Source organism: Mesoplodon bidens (assembly GCF_964165515.1).
Source record: "Mesoplodon bidens genome assembly, chromosome: 1".
Taxonomy (NCBI): Eukaryota; Metazoa; Chordata; class Mammalia; order Artiodactyla; family Ziphiidae; genus Mesoplodon; species Mesoplodon bidens.
Window position 1 is genome coordinate 88,351,815 of NC_138176.1, and position 18,584 is coordinate 88,370,398.

At 37.4% G+C, this 18,584-nt stretch overlaps 1 protein-coding gene across 1 annotated transcript in view; it reads left to right on the forward strand.

Annotated features, from left to right (window-relative positions):
* FGF2 (fibroblast growth factor 2) overlaps nucleotides 1-18,584 on the forward strand; it is a 56,710-nt gene that overhangs the window by 35,148 nt on the left and 2,978 nt on the right. The window contains exon 2 of the mRNA XM_081246229.1: nucleotides 8,053-8,156. Coding sequence (XP_081102355.1) covers nucleotides 8,053-8,156 — 104 coding nt within the window. The remainder of the gene's footprint in view (nucleotides 1-8,052; nucleotides 8,157-18,584) is intronic.

Sequence of the window (18,584 nt, forward strand, 5' to 3'; positions counted from 1 at the left end):
GTTCCCTGCCCTCACAATCAAAGAGGGCCAGACAAGTATGGTACAAAATTGTTCCAAGTAGAGGAAGCAGGATAAAGGAGTATAGAGGAGAGGACTCCTATCATAAACTGAGGGGAGAAGGGATAAGGGAATGACGACAGAAGGTTTTCCAGGGTAGATTATAATTCCACAGTCTAGCACACTGCGTGCAAGAGAATTGGTACTTATTTATACTACAAAAAGGAATGTTCTATTTTATAGTCATTTATTAAGCACTTTTTAGGTGGCAAGTTTCACATTATCAATATTATGGAGAAAAACAATTTTTTTTTGCTTTTTTGATAGCTATGACAGACACTTTTCAAGTGTATAAACAGCTAGATTGAAGTATTAAAATAGGGTTTAGTTTTATATAAGGTGAAAATCAAGGCTTTAACTTTTATTCTAAATGTAAAAAATATACATTAATATTTTCTATTTCCAGAAACTAGGCTGAGGATAATAGTTTACCTGGTTAGGCACAGAAGGGAATAGATCATTTTTATGGTTCAGAAGAGTTGATGATAAAGTTATCCAAAGTTATCCTCCATTTTTCAGAACAAATTTTTGCTAGCTTGTCTATTGTTTCATTTCCTGAAAAGTATGGAAAATTTTACATTGTATTCGTTATGTGGAAATTTAATAGAATTCCTTTCATTCCCTATCTTGAAGTGCCTGATATTTAAAACCACTCCTTTAAAGAAGACCCTCTTCCCACTCTTTCTCCAGCGAACAAAACATGTCTTTGGTTTATGCCTTTTCTATGTCGTAAGATCTTTGCTTATTAAGAGTCTTCTAAATCTCAAGTATGATAATTTTATTGTAGCTTTCCTCCCTACGAAGCCAGTCTAGTATGAAACAGTGACTGTCCAGTGTCCTTGAGTACTGGCTGAGATTTCACACTGTATAGAATCCAAAAGTATCTCAAGGACTGTCTCTGGAACATTATTAACACAGTTTTCATACCTGTTATGGACTGAATGTTTGTGTCCCCCCCCTGCCCCCCAAATTAATGTGTGGAAATCCAAACCCTTGATGGAGTGGTATTAGGAGATGTAGGGCCTTTGGGAACTGGTCATGTTATGGGGGTGGAGCCCTCATGAATGGGATCAGTGTCCCTACAAAAGAGACCCCACAGAGCCCCTTCTGCTATGTGAGGACACTGAGAGAAGACAGCTGTTTGTGAACCATAAAAAGGGCTCTCACCAGACACTGAATCTAACGCCATCTTGATCTTAGATTCCTTAGCCTCCAGAACTGTGAGAAATAAATGTTGCTTAAGTCACCCAGTCTATGGTATTTTTGTTATAGTAACCTGAATGGTCTAAGACAATACCCTTCAATAAATCGGTACCCACATTTAACATTAATTGCCCAATGAACTGTCTTAGTTACTTTTTGTTCTTTTATAACCCCCCCCAATTTTTTATTAGAGAAAGTTTCAAATATATACAAAAAATAGAAGAACCAATTTAATGACCCCCACGTATCCATCACCTAGCTTCAGTAGTTATCATCGCAGTCTTGTTTCATCTATACCTGCCTTAGCTCTTTACCCCCTTCCCTACTACTGGATTGTTTTAACTATATCTGAGACATCATGTCATTTTATCAAAGTATTTGAAAAATGACTACATAAATTATTACATAAGTGATATGTATGTATTAGTGCATATTAGATACATAAATGATTGGTATGTATCTCTAAAAGACTGGTATATATCTCTAAAAGATCCTTTAAAAATAATTACAGTTCCATTCTCATGCCTAAAAATTAAAAAAATTCCCTTAGAAGTATAAAATATCCAGTTAGTGTTAAAATTTCTCCTATGGTCTTACAGTAATTTTTATAGTTGGTTTGCTTTCATCAAGGTTTACTCATTGCTTTTTAAAATAAATTTATTTATTATTTATTTATGTGTTTTTGGCTGTGTTTGGTCTTTGTTGCTGTGCGTGGGCTTTCTCTAGTTGCGCTGAGCAGGGGCTACTCTTCGTTGTGGCGTGCGGGCTTCTCATTGTGGTGGCTTCTCTTGTGGAGCACGGGCTCTAGGCGCGCGGGCTTCAGTAGTTGCAGCACATGGGCTGTCATTGTGGCTGACGGGCTCTAGAGCGTGGGCTCAGTAGTTGTGGCTCATGGGCTCTAGAGCACAGGCTTAGTAGTTGTGGCACACGGGCTTAGTTGCTCCACGGCATGTGGGATCTTCCTGGACCAGGGCTCGAACCTGTGTCCCCTGCATTGGCAGGCGGATTCTTAACTACTGCGCCACCAGGGAAGCCCTACGCATTCCTTTTGATTGATACATTTCTTACATCACTTTTAATTGAGAAACTTCCCTCTTGGAACTCATGACTGCAATTATTTCATGTTTAATATGGCATACACTTGGCATTTTATTCTACATTATTTAAAAATTCTGACAATGCTAACATTGTTTTTATTATAAAAGTAACATGTTCAACCGAGAAAAAAATTTTAAATATCAAAAAGTGTATGAAAGTAAAATATTATTTTCCTTTTATTACGCTGAAATAACTGTTAGCTCTTTGGGATTATTTTCTACTAATATGTATATATTCCATTGTATAATTTTTACATAGTATGTATTCCCTCTGTTATTACTTTAGGCTTAATTTGCTTTTCTAGTTCTTAAGGTAAAAGCTGAGATTTTCATGATTTTTTGCTTTTCTAATATAAACACTTAAAGCTATACCTTTCCCTTTAAGCATGTTGAGTTTTTATTACCATACAATTAGAAATATTTTCTAATTTCCCTTGTGATTTCTTTGATATGTGTTTTGCTTGGAAATGTATTGCTTAATCTCCAAGTATTTGTGGGATTTTCTGGATATCTTATTATTAATTTCTCATATTACACTCTGTATGATTTCAGCCCTTTTAAGTATATTGAGACTTGTTTTATGGCCTGCATATAATTTATTCTTGGGAGTATTCCTTGAAAATATGTATATTCTGCAGATTTGGGGTGTAGTGATCTTTAAGTGTCACTTTAGGCACATCCACATGTAAAACAATGAAGTTGGACCCTCATACAACATACAAAAATTAACTCAAAATGGATCAAAACCTAAATGACAAGGTAAAACTAAAACTCTTACGAGAAAAGCATAGGCATAAATCTTCATGACCTTGGATTAGGCAGTAGTTTCTCAGATATGACACCAAAAGCACAAGCAGTGAAAAAACAAAATCAATAAATTGGATTTCATGAAAATTAAAAATGTTTATGCATCAAAGGATAATACCAAGAAAGTGAAAAGACAAGCCACAGGATGGGAAAAGATATTTGCAAATCAGATATCTAATTAGGGTTTGTATCTAGAACATATAAAGAACTCTTACAACTCAATGAGAAGAAGACAATCTAAAACATGGGCCAAGGATCTGAATAGACATTTCTCCAAAGTAGATATACAAATAGCCAATAAACACATGAAAAGATACTCAACATCAGAAAAATGAAAATCAGAACTAAGAGATACCACTTCACACCCAATTAGGACTATAATAGAAAAAACAAACAAACAAACAAAAATCACCACCACGGACTATCACAAATGTGGCCTGGATGTGGAGAAATTGGAACCCTTAATTTCTAGTGGGAATGTGAAATGGTTGCTTTGGAAAAGTCTGACAGTTTCTCAAATGATTAAACATAGAGTTACCATATTGACTTCTTGGTATATACCCAGGAGAAATGAAAACATATGTCTACACAAAATCTTGTACATGAATGTTTATAGCAGCATTATTCATAATAGCCAAAAACTGGAAACAAACCAAATGTCTATCACCTGATGGGTGGGTAGATCAAATGGGGTCTCTCTATTCAACGCAATGTTATTTGGCAATAAAAAAGAATGAAGTACTGAAACATGGCTATAATGTGAACGAACCTTGAAAACAATATGATAAGTGAAAGAAGCCAGTCACAAAAGACTACATATTGTATGATCCCATTTATATGAAATATCCAGAATAGGCATATCTATAGAGACAGGAAGTGGATTAGTGGTAGCCTAGGGTTGGGGATGGTGGTATTGGGGACATAGGAGGTGAACCATAGGAGGTGTGGGATGATGAAGATGTTCTAAAATTGATTCTGGTGATGGTTGCACAACTCTGTGAATATACTAAAACCACCGAATTGTATGTACACTTTAAATGAATTGTATCATACATGAATTATGTCTCAGACTGTTAAAAAACAAAAGTACCAGGGGTACCCACAGTACAGGACAAGAGCCAGTGATATTACTTAACATCATGGTAACTTTGGAAAAAGAACTTATAAGCTGAAGTTAATTGATATGAAAAATTCAAGTCCACTAGGCAAATAAGCATAGGATCATTTACCATGCTGGCAGAGTTAATTTTTTTTTAGCATAGTTTTCAAATGACAATGATGTTAAGAAGAGACTAAAGTTTCAGGTAAATGAAACCTACCTGATCTTTAAAAAAAAAAAAAAAAAAAGTCAGGTCAGGTTGGCTGATAACATTATTCTTATATTCCATATACTTACTGATCTATTTCTTCTGTCAATTTTTGCTTCAGGCGATTTATTATTATAGCACATTATCTATTATTATGTGCTACATGTTTAAAATTATTATGTTTTCTTGAGGTATCTGACCCTCTTATCATTATGAAATAACTTTGTTCATCTCTAGTTATACTACTTACCTTGAAGTCCACATCAGATATTAATATAGCCATACCAGCATTCTTATAATTAGGGTATACATTTTATATTTTTTCCCACATTACTTTCAACTTGCCTGTATCTTTGTATTTAATGTGCTTTCCTTGTAAACAACGTAGTTGGGTTTTGCCTTTTAACTTCTTGACAATTCTTCCTTTAAGTGTTTAGTTCATTTACATTTAGTTCAATTATTGATGTGTGGGGTTTAATCTGCCATCTTGGAATTTGTTTTCTAATTTCCCCATCTGTTCTTTGTCCTTCTGTTCCTCTTCTGCCTTCTTTTGGGTTGAGTACTTTTTCATATTCCATTTTGTCTAAGACAGAAATAGCCCAGCTGTTAACTATTTGGGTAGGTCAGGATTATCCTTGCTCTTGAAATCTACCATTGTCTTTTTTTTTTTTTTTTTTTTTGCGTTACGGGGGCCTCTCACTGTTGTGGCCTCTCCCGTTGCGGAGCACAGGCTCCAGACGCGCAGGCTCAGCGGCCATGGCTCACGGGCCCAGCTGCTCCGCAGCATGTGGGATCTTCCCGGACCGGGGCACGAACCCGTGTCCCCTGCATCGGCAGGCGGACTCTCAACCACTGCGCCACCAGGGAAGCCCCTACCATTGTCTTTGAAGATCTCTCTTCATCCTGCTTTTCTTTTGGTGAAGGCTCAGTGATTCTCAGAGGGCTCTCTCTCAGCTCTGTTCCACTCCCAGCTGTCACTGGACTGTTGCTTTGCACTCGGCAAAGCCTTAGGTGCTTCAGAAGGATCTCTTAGCCCTTCTGTTCTGTCCTCTGCCTCTGGTGTGTGATGGTTGTGCCCTAGGTGCAAGCTCTGTAGGAGAGAACTGGCAGGTGGGTATGGAATTGCTGTTTGATTAGGGCTCCTTAGAAATCCAGTTCTTCACGTCAGCAGCACTTAAAAGTTTGTAAAAGTTCAGCTGGTTTCTTTATACTCCCCATTTTGATAGGGTTAGTCTTCTTCCTGTCAAAGATGGAAGCAGTTCATCTTTTAAGTGGGGGAAGGGATCATCTGTATGTGAAATTTAGTTTACTTAGGTCTCTTTGCATCTCAGCTCTGATGGGTTTTTAAAGAAAATCTATGATTTTGTGGATTTTCCAGCTTCTTATTGGTTTCAGGCTCTGGTTACTTTTAAAGTTTATATTTTTATAGTTATATGTTAATGGAAACACTTTTCAGGCATCTACAATTAGTGTTTACTTTATAATGGCTTATCAAATGACAATATCCTAATGTGGAATCCCAAGAAATCTGTGAAAAACCAATGAATAAAGGAATGATGACATTTACTTTGGGTACTGAGTTGCAGGTACTGACCACACATTAATATCCATAATCTGCCTTATGACCAGTAATACACATTTACAAGATGGTGGGCTTGAGCTAGCCTACAGTTTATTGATAAAGTGCTAGGAAAAAAGTATAGTGATTGACTATGCAGTCTTGCCTCAGGAGCATTTATACAACCATATGAGTTAAAAAGAGATGCAAATACATTCATAATTAATATGGCTTATCTACATCACTTTAGAGCTATATACAAGGATTTTTATTCATAATCATTAATTTTGCTTATATTTGTTAAAAATAAATCTTATTTTCTACAGTTTCCCATAAAGTTTTGAAAGAGGCTTTATGCCTTTCTCCGTTTAGTTTTCATGTCTTGATTATATTCCTTTGTACTGTCTTTTAAGATTCTGTAGAAGAATTTCACCTGGAGTGACTGGCACAGAGGAGAATCAGACATTAAATGTCCAACAAATATCTTTTTATAAAAAATGTAAATTCTCAAACATTCATAAAGTAATGAGAATAATGAACTCCCATGCTTCTAATAACTATTGACATAGGTTAATCAATCTTGTTTTATTATCCCACCCATTTTATTAAAAAATTATTGATTGATTGATTCCTGAAATATTTTATTTTATTTTTTTCCTGGAATATTTTAAAGCCAATCCCAGATGTTATATCTCATTTTACCCGTATGTTGTTCTACCTGATAGGAAAAAATTTAAAACATAATTACTATGACATAATTATGTCTAACAAAGTTAATAGTAATTCCAGAATTTTTCAAACATTGTCTTTTTGTGCCGTGTTTCCTAGCTGCCTGGAAACACCTGGGAAAATTAAATTTACTTTATGTTTCTAATGTTATCCAAATAATATTATTCTGATTTCCAGAATTTTGAATATTCACTGCTTTTTTCTATTGCTCTCAAGAATGTCCTAGATATGTTTATAGGCCACAGAATAGCCTATGAAAAAACTTGTTCTGGGACCCAACCACATTTTATACACACTGTGTACTTGATGCCCTTATGGTGATTTATAACGCAGGTTATGAGAGGCAAAGTTCTGAGAAGTTTGACAATAAAGAGTTAACTTGACTTAACCAAGAATTTCCTAAATTTATTTGGCCCCAGAACCTGTTTTTTAAGTAATCTCTGTTAGCCAAAATACATTTTGGGGAATGCTGTTCTAGGCAGGAGAATGCTGCCTCTGAATAGCAAAACAAATTTTAAACTTAATTTTAACTGAATTAATTAGATGATTATTTGTCCCTATGGCATTTTCATCATGATCATGTAATATCTATTTTTTTGTTTTCCAACAGTCTGCTTAATATTGATAATGTAGGGTAACACATAGGTCATCCTCTTCAGGATCTTACATTCTGAAAATCTTTCATCACACTATAAGCAAATTAAGCATAAACATTTTGTTTGTCCAATAGATATTTGCAAAAAAAAATCTATACATCACAATCCCTCCATAAAGAAAGATAAATGCATTTGGTATTGTATTGAAGGGGAAGCTAGAAATAAGAGGTGAGGAAACTCACGGAAGTACAAACCAAAAGATAATAGTGAGCGATTATATTTTATTTGTGAAGAATTGGTTAAAATAACTTTTAAAGAGTTTAAAGTTAGGCAGTAGTGTGGAAATTCTCATAAGTAGTTTATATATTTATGTACTCTTAAAATATGTTCATTTAAAAAAAATCTAAGTAGTTAACAGGGCCAAGTGGAGGCTAATTACACATGAAGGGGAAAAAATTCTCCATCTGTCACTCTTATCCACTCACTGACACTGGATTGAGAAGGGAGTCAAGAGGCACTCATACTTTAGTGGGTCTGCCTCTCATTCTAACAGAATTTAATTGACATCTGTCCCCTGTCCCCCAGCTCCTTGGCTGGATGCACAAGCGCCTTGTCTTTACCCTGTATGTTGCATAAACATGTAGATGCCTCTTTTTTCTATGATGCTACAAAGGTAATTTTTTCTCCATTACTTATAGTCAAACTACAACTTCAAGCAGAAGAGAGAGGGGTTGTGTCTATCAAAGGAGTGTGTGCGAACCGTTACCTTGCTATGAAGGAAGATGGAAGATTACTGGCTTCTGTAAGTAATGTTTTCTCTTTTTGTACTTTTTAAAAAAATTTAGCTTTTATTGCTATGAATTTACTAGTATTGGTATTATTAAATCTTTATTAAGGGTTTTACAGGTATATCATTTAATCTTCACATTCATCCTATAAAATAGAGTGTTATACTCTATTTCACAGAGGCAAAAACTGAAGTTCTGAGGGAGTAATAAAGTAACCAAGAAAACACAGGTCATATGAGGCAGAGCCTGGATGGCACGCCAGGACAGCATGCCAGGCAGTCTTCACTCCAGAGCAGGAACTCTAATTCACTGCATTTTACTGCCTTTGCTGCAAAGCTATTAAACTATAGTTTTATTTTTAAATTATTATATTTTTAATAAATTTACTTTTGGACGTGTTGGGTCTTCGCTGCTGCACAGGCTGTCTCTAGTTGCGGCGAGCGGGGGCTACTCTTCATTGCAACGTGCAGGCTTCTCATTGCGGTGGCTTCCCTGTTGCGGAGCACAGGCTCTAGGCACACGGGCTTCAGTAGTTAGGGCACGCAGGCTTAGCAGTTGTGGCTCTAGAGCGCAGGCTCAGTAGTTGTGGTGCACAAGCTTAGTTGCTCCACGGCATGTGGGATCTTCCTGGACCAGGGCTCGAACCCGTGTCCCCTGCATCGGCAGGCAGATTCTTAACCACTGTGCCACCAGGGAAGTCCCTAAAACTATAGTTTATAAAAAAAATCTTTATATTGTGCAGTTGTCTGAAGATCATTGGGATGGACATATAAAATTTTGAGTATGAGTTTTTGGTGTTCTTTTTTTTTTTTTTTTTTTTTTTGCGGTACGTGGGCCTCTCAGTGTTGTGGCCTCTTCCATTGCGGAGCACAGGCTCCGGACGCGCAGGCCCAGCGGCCATAGCTCATGGGCCCAGCCGCTTCGCAGCATGTGGGATCTTCCCGGACCGGGCACGAACCCGTGTCCTCTGCATCAGCAGGCGGACTCTCAACCACTGCGCCACCAGGGAAGCCCTGAGTATGAGTTTTTAAGCTTCTTTCAAATATGACATAGAAACACTTACCATTTAGAATACTATAAAATAGAGACAATAATGATCGTATCTCAGAGGGTTTTTTTTGTTCTTTTGTTTTTATTTATTTATTTACTTTTTTGCAGTACGTGGGCCTCTCACTGTTGTGGCCTCTCCCGCTGCGGAGCACAGGCTCCGGACGCGCAGGCTCAGCGGCCATGGCTCACGGGCCCAGCTGCTCTGCGGCATGTGGGATCCTCCCAGACCGGGGCACGAACCCGTGTCCCCTGCATCGGCAGGTGGACTGTCAACCACTGCGCCACCAGGGAAGCCCATATCTCAAAGTTTTTGTGTGGAGTAAATAATTTATATCAAGTGCCAAAATCAGGGTCTTATACATAATAGGTCCTCAAAATTGTTACTTCCTCCTCATGTTACTTCTCATTTATATATAAGCTCATTAAGGGCAGGGACTTCTCTATTTTTTTACTTTTTATCACAGCTACTCCAGGGTCCTTGCTGCTGGCTAGTATTCTTTCCATTAATACAGGCTCCCTGTCAACTTCACCATTATTACAACCAGGATTGTATGTCTATTGAGCAGACACTGTGTGGGGAATGACGCAGGGAAGCAGATCAGTATAAAAGACACAGATTGTACTTCTGTCTCATTGGGGGAGTACATAAGACATGTACCTAAAAGTGCGTGTATATACAAACCACAGCCATAATACCAATACCAGTAGCCGGTTATATAGCACTCTGTAGCTTTCCCCACAGAATGAATCTAATAGTACTGAGCAGTTGTGGTGTTTTGAGCTTAGTTTTTGAATTTTTTTCTGAGTGAAGATCTTTGGATTTTTTAAAATTAATTTTTTATTGGCGTGTAGTTGATTTACAATGTTGTGCTAGTTTCTGCTGTACAGCAAAGTGAATAAGTTATACATATATCCACTCGTTTTTAGATTTTCCCATAGGTCATTACAGAGTACTGAGTAGAGTTCCCTGTGCTATACAGTAGGCCCTTATTAGTTATATTTTATACATAGTAGTGTGTATTTGTCAACCCCAATGTCCCAGTTTATCCCTCCCCTTTCCCCCCCCCCGATAACTACATTTTTTACATCGTGACTATTTCTGTTCTGTAAATAAGTTCATTTGTACCATGTTTTTAGATTCCACATATAAGTGATATATATTTGTCTTTCTCTGTCTTCACTTAGTATATAATTTCTGTGTCCATCCATGTTTTTGCAAATGGCAGTATTTCATTCGTTTTTATGGCTGAGTAATAGTCCATTGTGTATATATGTACGACATCTTCTTTACCCATTCCTGTCGATGGGTATTTAGGTTGCCTCCATGTCATGGCTATTGTAAATAGTGCTGCAGTGAACACTGAAGTGCATGTATCTTTTCAAATTACCATTTTCTCCGGATATATACCCAGTGGGATTGCTTGATCATATGGTAGCTCTATTTTTAGTTTCTTAAGGAACCTCCATACTGTTCTCCATAGTGGCTGTACCAATTTACATTCCCATCAAGTGTGGGAGGATTCCCTTTTCTCCACACCCTCTCCAGCATTTATTGTTTGAAGATTTTTTGATGATGGCCATTCTGACTGGTGTGAGGTGGTACCTCATGGTAGTTTTGATTTGCATTTCTCTAATAATTAGTGACGTTGAACATCTTTTCATGTGCCTCTTGGCCATCTGTATGTGATCTTTGGATTTTTGAAGGGACTGAAACAGACTTACAGAGAAATTACAGAGAAAAAGAACATTCAACCATCTGACTGATCATCTGACAAAGATATGTTTAATATATTTATGTGATTTTTGCATAAGTGTCAGTGTAGCGGTGCTCTTTTCTTGTAATTGAATAAATTTTAGAATCTTCTTCAATAGCTAGTATTTTTTGAGTGTACAGCATACTAAGTACCATGCTAGGCATTAGGGTTATAAAGTTGAATACAAAATGGCCTGTGCCTTAGTAAGTGACCATCTGGGGAGGCAGAAGTGTAAATAAGTATTTGTAATAATGTGTAAGGGGGGTGGCTTTGAAGTGTTCTTCTATATGTTGCATGTATGCATAGTAATAAAGGAAAGGGAGTGATTAAACTTGTCTAGATTGGGAAGAATGACCTACAAAGAGGATTTGACATAATGTAGAGGAAGGGGTTTATCAGGCAGTTCGGGAGCAGAGGAATGGAGATCAGGGTATAGATAATTTTCTAGGACATGGCACTAGGGGTTTCTCCAGAATTACAATTCACTACTGCTGGAGTGTAAGGTGCAAAGGCAATAGAAGGTAGAAGGGAAGAAATGAGGCTGGAGAAGCAGGTAAACTGCCTGCTGAAGTACCTGATAGCACCATGCTGCTCTCAGCAGTGGGAAGCCATAGAGTTTTAAGAGACACATGAGATTTGAATTCAAGAAAGAGCTCTCTGGCAGCAGCGCAGAGGATGGATTTGAGGGGTCCAAGGCTGGTGGAGACAGGCCAGTTAGAAGGCCATGGGAATAGTCCAAGCAAGTGATGATCAGAACCTGGCAGTAACAGGATGAAGAGGATGGAGTAAAGTGCTAGCACTGAGGCTGACCAGAGTTAGGAGCAGAGTAGAGGGAAAAGTCAAAGATGACATCCAGGTTTCCAGTTTGGATGAGGAGGTAGATGAAAAAGGGGGAAGAGGAAAAGAGCAAGTGCTGGGAAAAGGTAATACAGGTTCAAATTTAGTCTTATCTAGTTTGAGTTGCCTAAGAGAAATTCAGGTGAAGATGTTCACTACATAGTTGGAGTCACGGGTCTGGAGTTTAGAGGAGAGGTGTGTGTTGATATATAGATTTGGGCGTCATAAGCATATATGTGGTGGCTAAAGCAGGGGAATGGATGAGGTTTCCTAGGCAAAAAAAACACAGCTATGAAAGGCTGACTACTTGGAACTTTCACTTCTTCCACTGTTTTTTTTTTTTTTTCTACCAGCCTGTTGTCAACTCAAGGGATGATGTAATACTTTGGGAATCTACTGAAGTAGCATTTTAAATATTTCCAGGGCAGTGAATCAATGGGTAATTTTGGATGACCCTGACCTTGTAGAGAGAAGGGGGGTTAACCCTGCTCTTCTCACCTCAGAATGTAACAAAACACCGTGTGAATCACTTTGTCTCCTGCAATAGTGTTGATTTGGCTACTGTCAGACAGTAAAGGTGGTGGAGGAAAGTAAATACATACAACATTTGCTTCTGTCTCAACTATGGACAACACTAGTCAAACTGACACTAGTCGAAATGGTTTTAAAGCTCTAGGCTTTGCTATGTCTGTCTTGTGACTTCAGATTGTTACCCTGTGGTTTTCCACTTAAAGAGATTAGAAGATCCAGTAATCTGGTAATCATGGTGGCCCTGTAAGATAGTCATTGGAGGGGTTATTTATCTTGAGAACACAGGCTGGAACACAGGTTCATCTGTAATGATAAAAATAATTGTCAAAAGTGATGAAAACAGAAGCTACTCTACCTTATTTATTAAAATTTTTTTTAAAAAATTGAAGTATAGTTGATTTACTATGTTGTGTTAGTTTCTGGTGTAGAGCAATGTGATTCAATTTTAAATACATATATATTTTTTTCATATTCTTTTCCATTATAGGTTATACAAGATATTGAATATAGTTCCTTGTGATATATACTCTAGGACTTTGTTGTTTATCTATCTTATACACAGTAGTTTGTATCTGCTAATCCCAAACTCCTAATTTATCCCTCTCCGCTCTTCCCCCTTTGGTAACCATAAGTTTGTTTTCTATGTCTGTGAGTCTGTTTCTGTTTTGTAAATAAATGTCAATGGACATTTAGGTTGAGAAGTTACTCTACAGTGAGTCTTTGAAACTACGGGGGTCTGTAAAAGAGGAGACAATTTAAGACACTAGACCTAAAACCTGAGCTGTCTTCTCATTCTTAGAGAATTCTCTACAAGTTAGAATTCAGAGAATTCTGACCTCTTCTCGTGGCACATAGGCATTAAGCTTCCCAAACTGTTGATTCTGTAGAAGCATAAAATGCTCTAAACAGTGTTTTCTAATTTTTTCTTTAGGTAAGCAGGACCTTTCACAAGATTAAGGTCACAGCATTCTATTTAGTCTTAAATATGTTTCTGTCCCCTTGGATGTGTGTTAATTCTTCCAGATACAACGGATTTCCTTCAAGCTGGTACAGTAAGAGTTAATTTAGCAATACTCAGAAATTTATCACAAACTCTGTAGGGACAAAGCCACAGCTGTTACACATAACTGGAATATTCAGGATTTATCAGTTTTCTTTGAGGAAAGGCACCAGCCAAGATCCAGTTGTTCCAGCTCCCGTCACTGGATCTATTCCATGCCAAGGTCACGAGTCAATCTCTAGTCTTACCATTCAATTTGTGTGGCTTGCTGCCTTGCCTCTTCAGCAGCAATCCTCTTTCAGATTAGTCTGGGTGGGCTGTGTCAATTTTCAGATGAAAAAGTAAGTGTCCCTAAAACAAGGGACACTTACCCCCAAACCAAGGAGGTGGTGTTGGTGGTGGTTCAGGAAGTGGCATGTTTTCCTCTGAGTCAGCTCCATAGGCACTGAGCTGTCAACAATAGCAACTTTCAGGCAAGAAATTAAAAGTCTTGACCCTTGGCTATTAATAGCATCTGTTCCACTGTTTAATGGGTTGAGATGAATCACTGATGATGAAAGACACTGTAGCCGGGGATGTCAGCAGGGACCTCACTCAGGTGACAATGGGAAGAGACAACTGGCATGTAAAAAAGAAAAACAAAACAACTTTGGGGGGCTTCCCTGGTGGCGCAATGGTTGAGAGTCCGCCTGCTGATGCAGGGGACATGGGTTCGTGCCCCAGTCTGGGAGGATCCCACATGCCGCAGAGCGGCTGGGCCCGTGAGCCATGGCCGCTGAGCCTGCATGTCCGGAGCCTGTGCTCCGCAACGGGAGAGGCCACAGCAGTGAGAGGCCCGCGTACAGCAAAAAAAAAAAACCCCAAAAACAAACCAACTTTGGGATAAGTCCAGCATTGTGACCAGTAGCCATCATTTGGGGATGCAGATGTTCCTTATTACCTAGAGACACTGGGGTTTATGAACTTGCATTTGCCAAAGGCATAATTCTTCCCACTCTTCTTCTACAAGGCCCCATTTCAGACTGCTATGTTATGGCACATCCCTGGGTTCTTCTGCATTGTATCCTGTGTGCGATTCCTACACTGATTTGTAAAACATTATAGTTTACCCTCAGAAAAGCATGCTGGATAATAACACATTTTGGTTTCTAAGAGTCAGGTTAGGTTGATTACTACCAGTTATGAGTATTAAAAAAGACTAAGTTGTGTACCATTTTTTTCCTCCAACATCTTCACATATTAATAGCATGAACGTATTCAGGCTAAGGATTTCTCACTGTTTGAAACACTTCTTAAGTGTCTTTACCCTTCTCTGAAGCTAGAAAATATAAATGTTCAAAGAGTAACTAAATTTACCTGCCAAAGCCTAAATTTGGAGGCTGAAGTTGAGTAGTTCTTTAATATACAACAGACTCTGTATTCCATTCCATAGCAAAATAAATTTTGTTGCTATGAACAACAGAAGCCCAGGACAAATATTAGGATCTATGATTTTTTCTATGTTCAAAAATTGCATATAATGAGGTTAAACTGTAGTCTTAAGTTTAAATCACCAAACAACCTCAGTGTTAGCACTGGTATGAAAAAATCTGCCTGGTCTTTAGCTGCTAGAAAGTTGCACATTGTTTTCTATATTATGCGACAGATTGTGATAACCTAAACAAAATAATTCAGTAAGTAATAGAATGTGTGTGATCTGTGTTGATCCGTAAGAGTCAAATATGCAAAAATTATGTATCGTATCTGAGAATATACATTTAATTACTGTAAAAGTAAATTTTTTTTTACTTATCCAATAACTTTCTTACTTGAGGGGAAATGAAACTTAGAGTAAAGAGACTTTTGAGGGTTCACTTACACAGAATGGTGATATATACTGATTAAATTTGTCAGAAGAATGCAGTAAAGAAGAATATCATTTTTCAGAGATAAAATACTAGATTAAATGAAAAGGTTACTGCTTAATAAGAATTATTGCTTCTTTTAGAATCCAATCTTATAAAATTTTATATAAGCTACATACATATATTACAATATTAAGATTAAATTTACTTTTAACTTTTTACAATTTGTCTTTCTTAGTTTGTTTTGAAATGATACTTACACATCATGTCTGTTTTTAATTCTCAGAAGCTGTGTAAGCAAAAGCATTCTTGGACTCATGTTGAGCAAACTCTCTCATAAGCCAAAACTGCAAAATCAAAGTACTGTAAAAGAATAAACAATCCAAAAAACAGAGCATGGGGGAGTGAGCATAAGGGTCAATCTAACATTTAGCAGTGCAGGAGAATTCTGAGGCCAATACAGAAGGACAGGGGATGGTGGGGGGCGGCAGGGGGAGGAGAATTTACTCTAGTTCTTATTTTCTTATAGTATGCCAGGGCTTTAAGATTGTTTTAAAGGCTTAAAAATTGTTAAAGATTGGGAGGGATCTTAAAGATCATCTAATCCAGTCTTATTTCACAGATGAGAAAAGTAAGGTTCAGAGCGGTTAAGTGGCCTGCTCAAAGGTACAAGATAGTTAGGGATCAAGGCAAGACTGGAACCCAGGTTTCCTGGCTCATAAAGATCCTCACAGATGTTGTTAGGATAGTCAAACTCTTGCAATGGGCCAACTGGCTTAGTTTCCTCAGGGACTAAATTAGTCCATAAAATTAGACTATATTCTATATTTCAGTACTTAGGCTGGATTTTCCTTGGTCTTAGTTCCTTTGTTCTTATTTAGATTTTGCAGTGCCATTGAATGGTATTTTTACTGTAACCTATATAAAAGTTTCATTTATTCATTAATTTAGCAAATATTTATTGATCACTATGTGCCAGGCACTGATACAGCAATAGAACAGAAGAAAAACAACAGAAGAAAATCTCCACCCACCTGGCATTTATAGTATGGTGAAATAAAGTGGATATGTATATATAAATAAATGATCTGTATTTGGATGTTGTAGAGCACAGAAATGAATGAGATGCTTTTATCCCTCACAGTGTAACTAGAGTTACTAAATTCAGTTACTTGAGATTCTTTTTTGCGGTCATACTTGTAGCCCTAAGGTCAGGTTTTTTTAAAAATAAATTTTGATTTTAGATTAGTAGTAGGTTTACAGAAAAGTTGTGAAGATGCAGTACAGAGAGTTTCTGTATACTCCACACCCAGCTTCTCCTATTAACATGTTACATTAGTATGGTACACCTGTCACGACTAATGAACCAATATTGATACATCATTATTAGTTGAAGTTCACACTTTTCATATTTCCTTAATTTTTACCTCATGTCCTTTTTCTGTTCCAGGATCCCACTCAGGATACCACATTGAGTCATCATGTTTCTATAGTCTCCCTTAGATCATGACATTTCCTTAGACTTGCCTTTTTTGGATTACTTTGACAGTTTGAGGAGTACTGGTCAAGTATTTGTTAGAAAGTCTTTCAGTTTGAGTTTGCCTGATGTTTTCCTCATGATTAGACATGGGTTATGAGTATTTGGGAGGTAGATCACAGAGGTAAAGTACTATTTTCATTGTATCGTTTCAGGGAACATGCTTATCACTAATAATATTAACCTTGGTCAGCTGGCTGAGGTAGTGTTTGTCTCCACTGTAAAGTTACTGCTGTTTTCTTTCCCCTTTCCATATTGTATTTGGAAGAAAGTCACTATACACAGTCTACATTTAAGAGATGGGAGTCGGGGTGGGGGAGGTTTATGCTCCGTCTCCTTGAGGAGGAAGTATCTGCATAAATTATTTGGAATTCTTTTGTATGAGAAACAACTTATTTTATTTAGTTAATCATGTATATCAGTATATATGCATGGATATTTATTTTGTACTTTGGGTTATAATCCAAAACTGTATTATTTTGTTGTTCAAATTGTTTCAGCTTTGGCTCTTGGGAGCTTTTTCATTTGGCTCCTGTATTCTTTGACATATTCCAGTCAATGTGGGGTTTTTTGAGCACTTCCTTATTTTATGTCCTCTAAGAGTGCTCCAGTCTCATCTTGTATATTCCCTACTCCAGCCCAGAATGAGCCATTTCTCTAAGGAGGCTTGGTTCCTTCTACTGGAAAATGGTATCAGAAACCAAGATCTGGGTGTGCTTGTTGCTACCGAGGTGTGTCTGCTTCCAGGCCCTCCTATCTGACCGAGCAAGGAATATAGGCATATACCAACCTGGATATATATATATATATATATATATATACACACACACACACATAACTATAAATACTTCTATATTTAACCATCTGTAGTCAACTAAAAATGAGTACATACTGATGTTATCCAACCCTAATCCAACAGTATCACATGAACCATTTTAGCCTTCCCTGCTGGCTTGTCTGTAACCACCCACTCCAATAGTGAGAAACCTGGTTCCTACCATTTCCTAGGGTCAGTTTTTCATTATGTATAAATATGTCACATCAGTTTACTTTCTTCTGAAATTTCAACATAAATTAAATATATAGACAAAATACAAATCAAACTATTTAAAATGTTGATTATGCTTTTTCAAACTCTATTTGATTCTTTCCTATTCAGATGCCCCGACAAGGGGTCAAATTTCCAGCACCATCTTTAAAATCAGTAGCATCACTGTTATCAGTATCAACAAATGGTTACTGTGCCCCTTATATAGGACCATAAGCTAAGCTAGTTCATGTGGATAATGCTCAGGCAAGTCTTGAGGTGTGGCCTACCACTGGTGTATGACTAATTTATATTACTCTTATACATGTACATCTACATTCATTTTTTAGACTGCATACCTTTTAGAATTGAGAATATGGCTTATTGGAATTATTGTAACTTAAAACACTCCTCAGTATTTCAAATAAATTAGTACTTTTCAAGTTCCAATTCTGTGGTTATTAGCATTAGTAAGAGGGAAAGAAGGTTAAGTGATTTGTCTCTTGCAGAGCATGTGCTCAGTAAACACTCTTCATCTCCTTTAGGACATCTAATATTTATCTCAAACTCAGCATGTCCAAAACTGAGTTCCTAATCTTTCTCTATAAAACCTGTTCCCACTCATAGCTTTCCCCATCTCAGCAAGTCCATCATCTAGAACATAAACTTCAGTGCCACCCTTGATTCCTCTATATGTTACACTGCACATCAGATCTGTCAGGAAACTGTGTTGACTCTACTTTCAGAATACATCCAGAAGCAGACAGCTTCTTACTATCTCTGCTGCTACCACTGTCGTCTGAGTCTCCCTCTCTGTCTAGGTTACTGAGCAAGCCTCTAATGGGTGTATCTGTATCTGCAT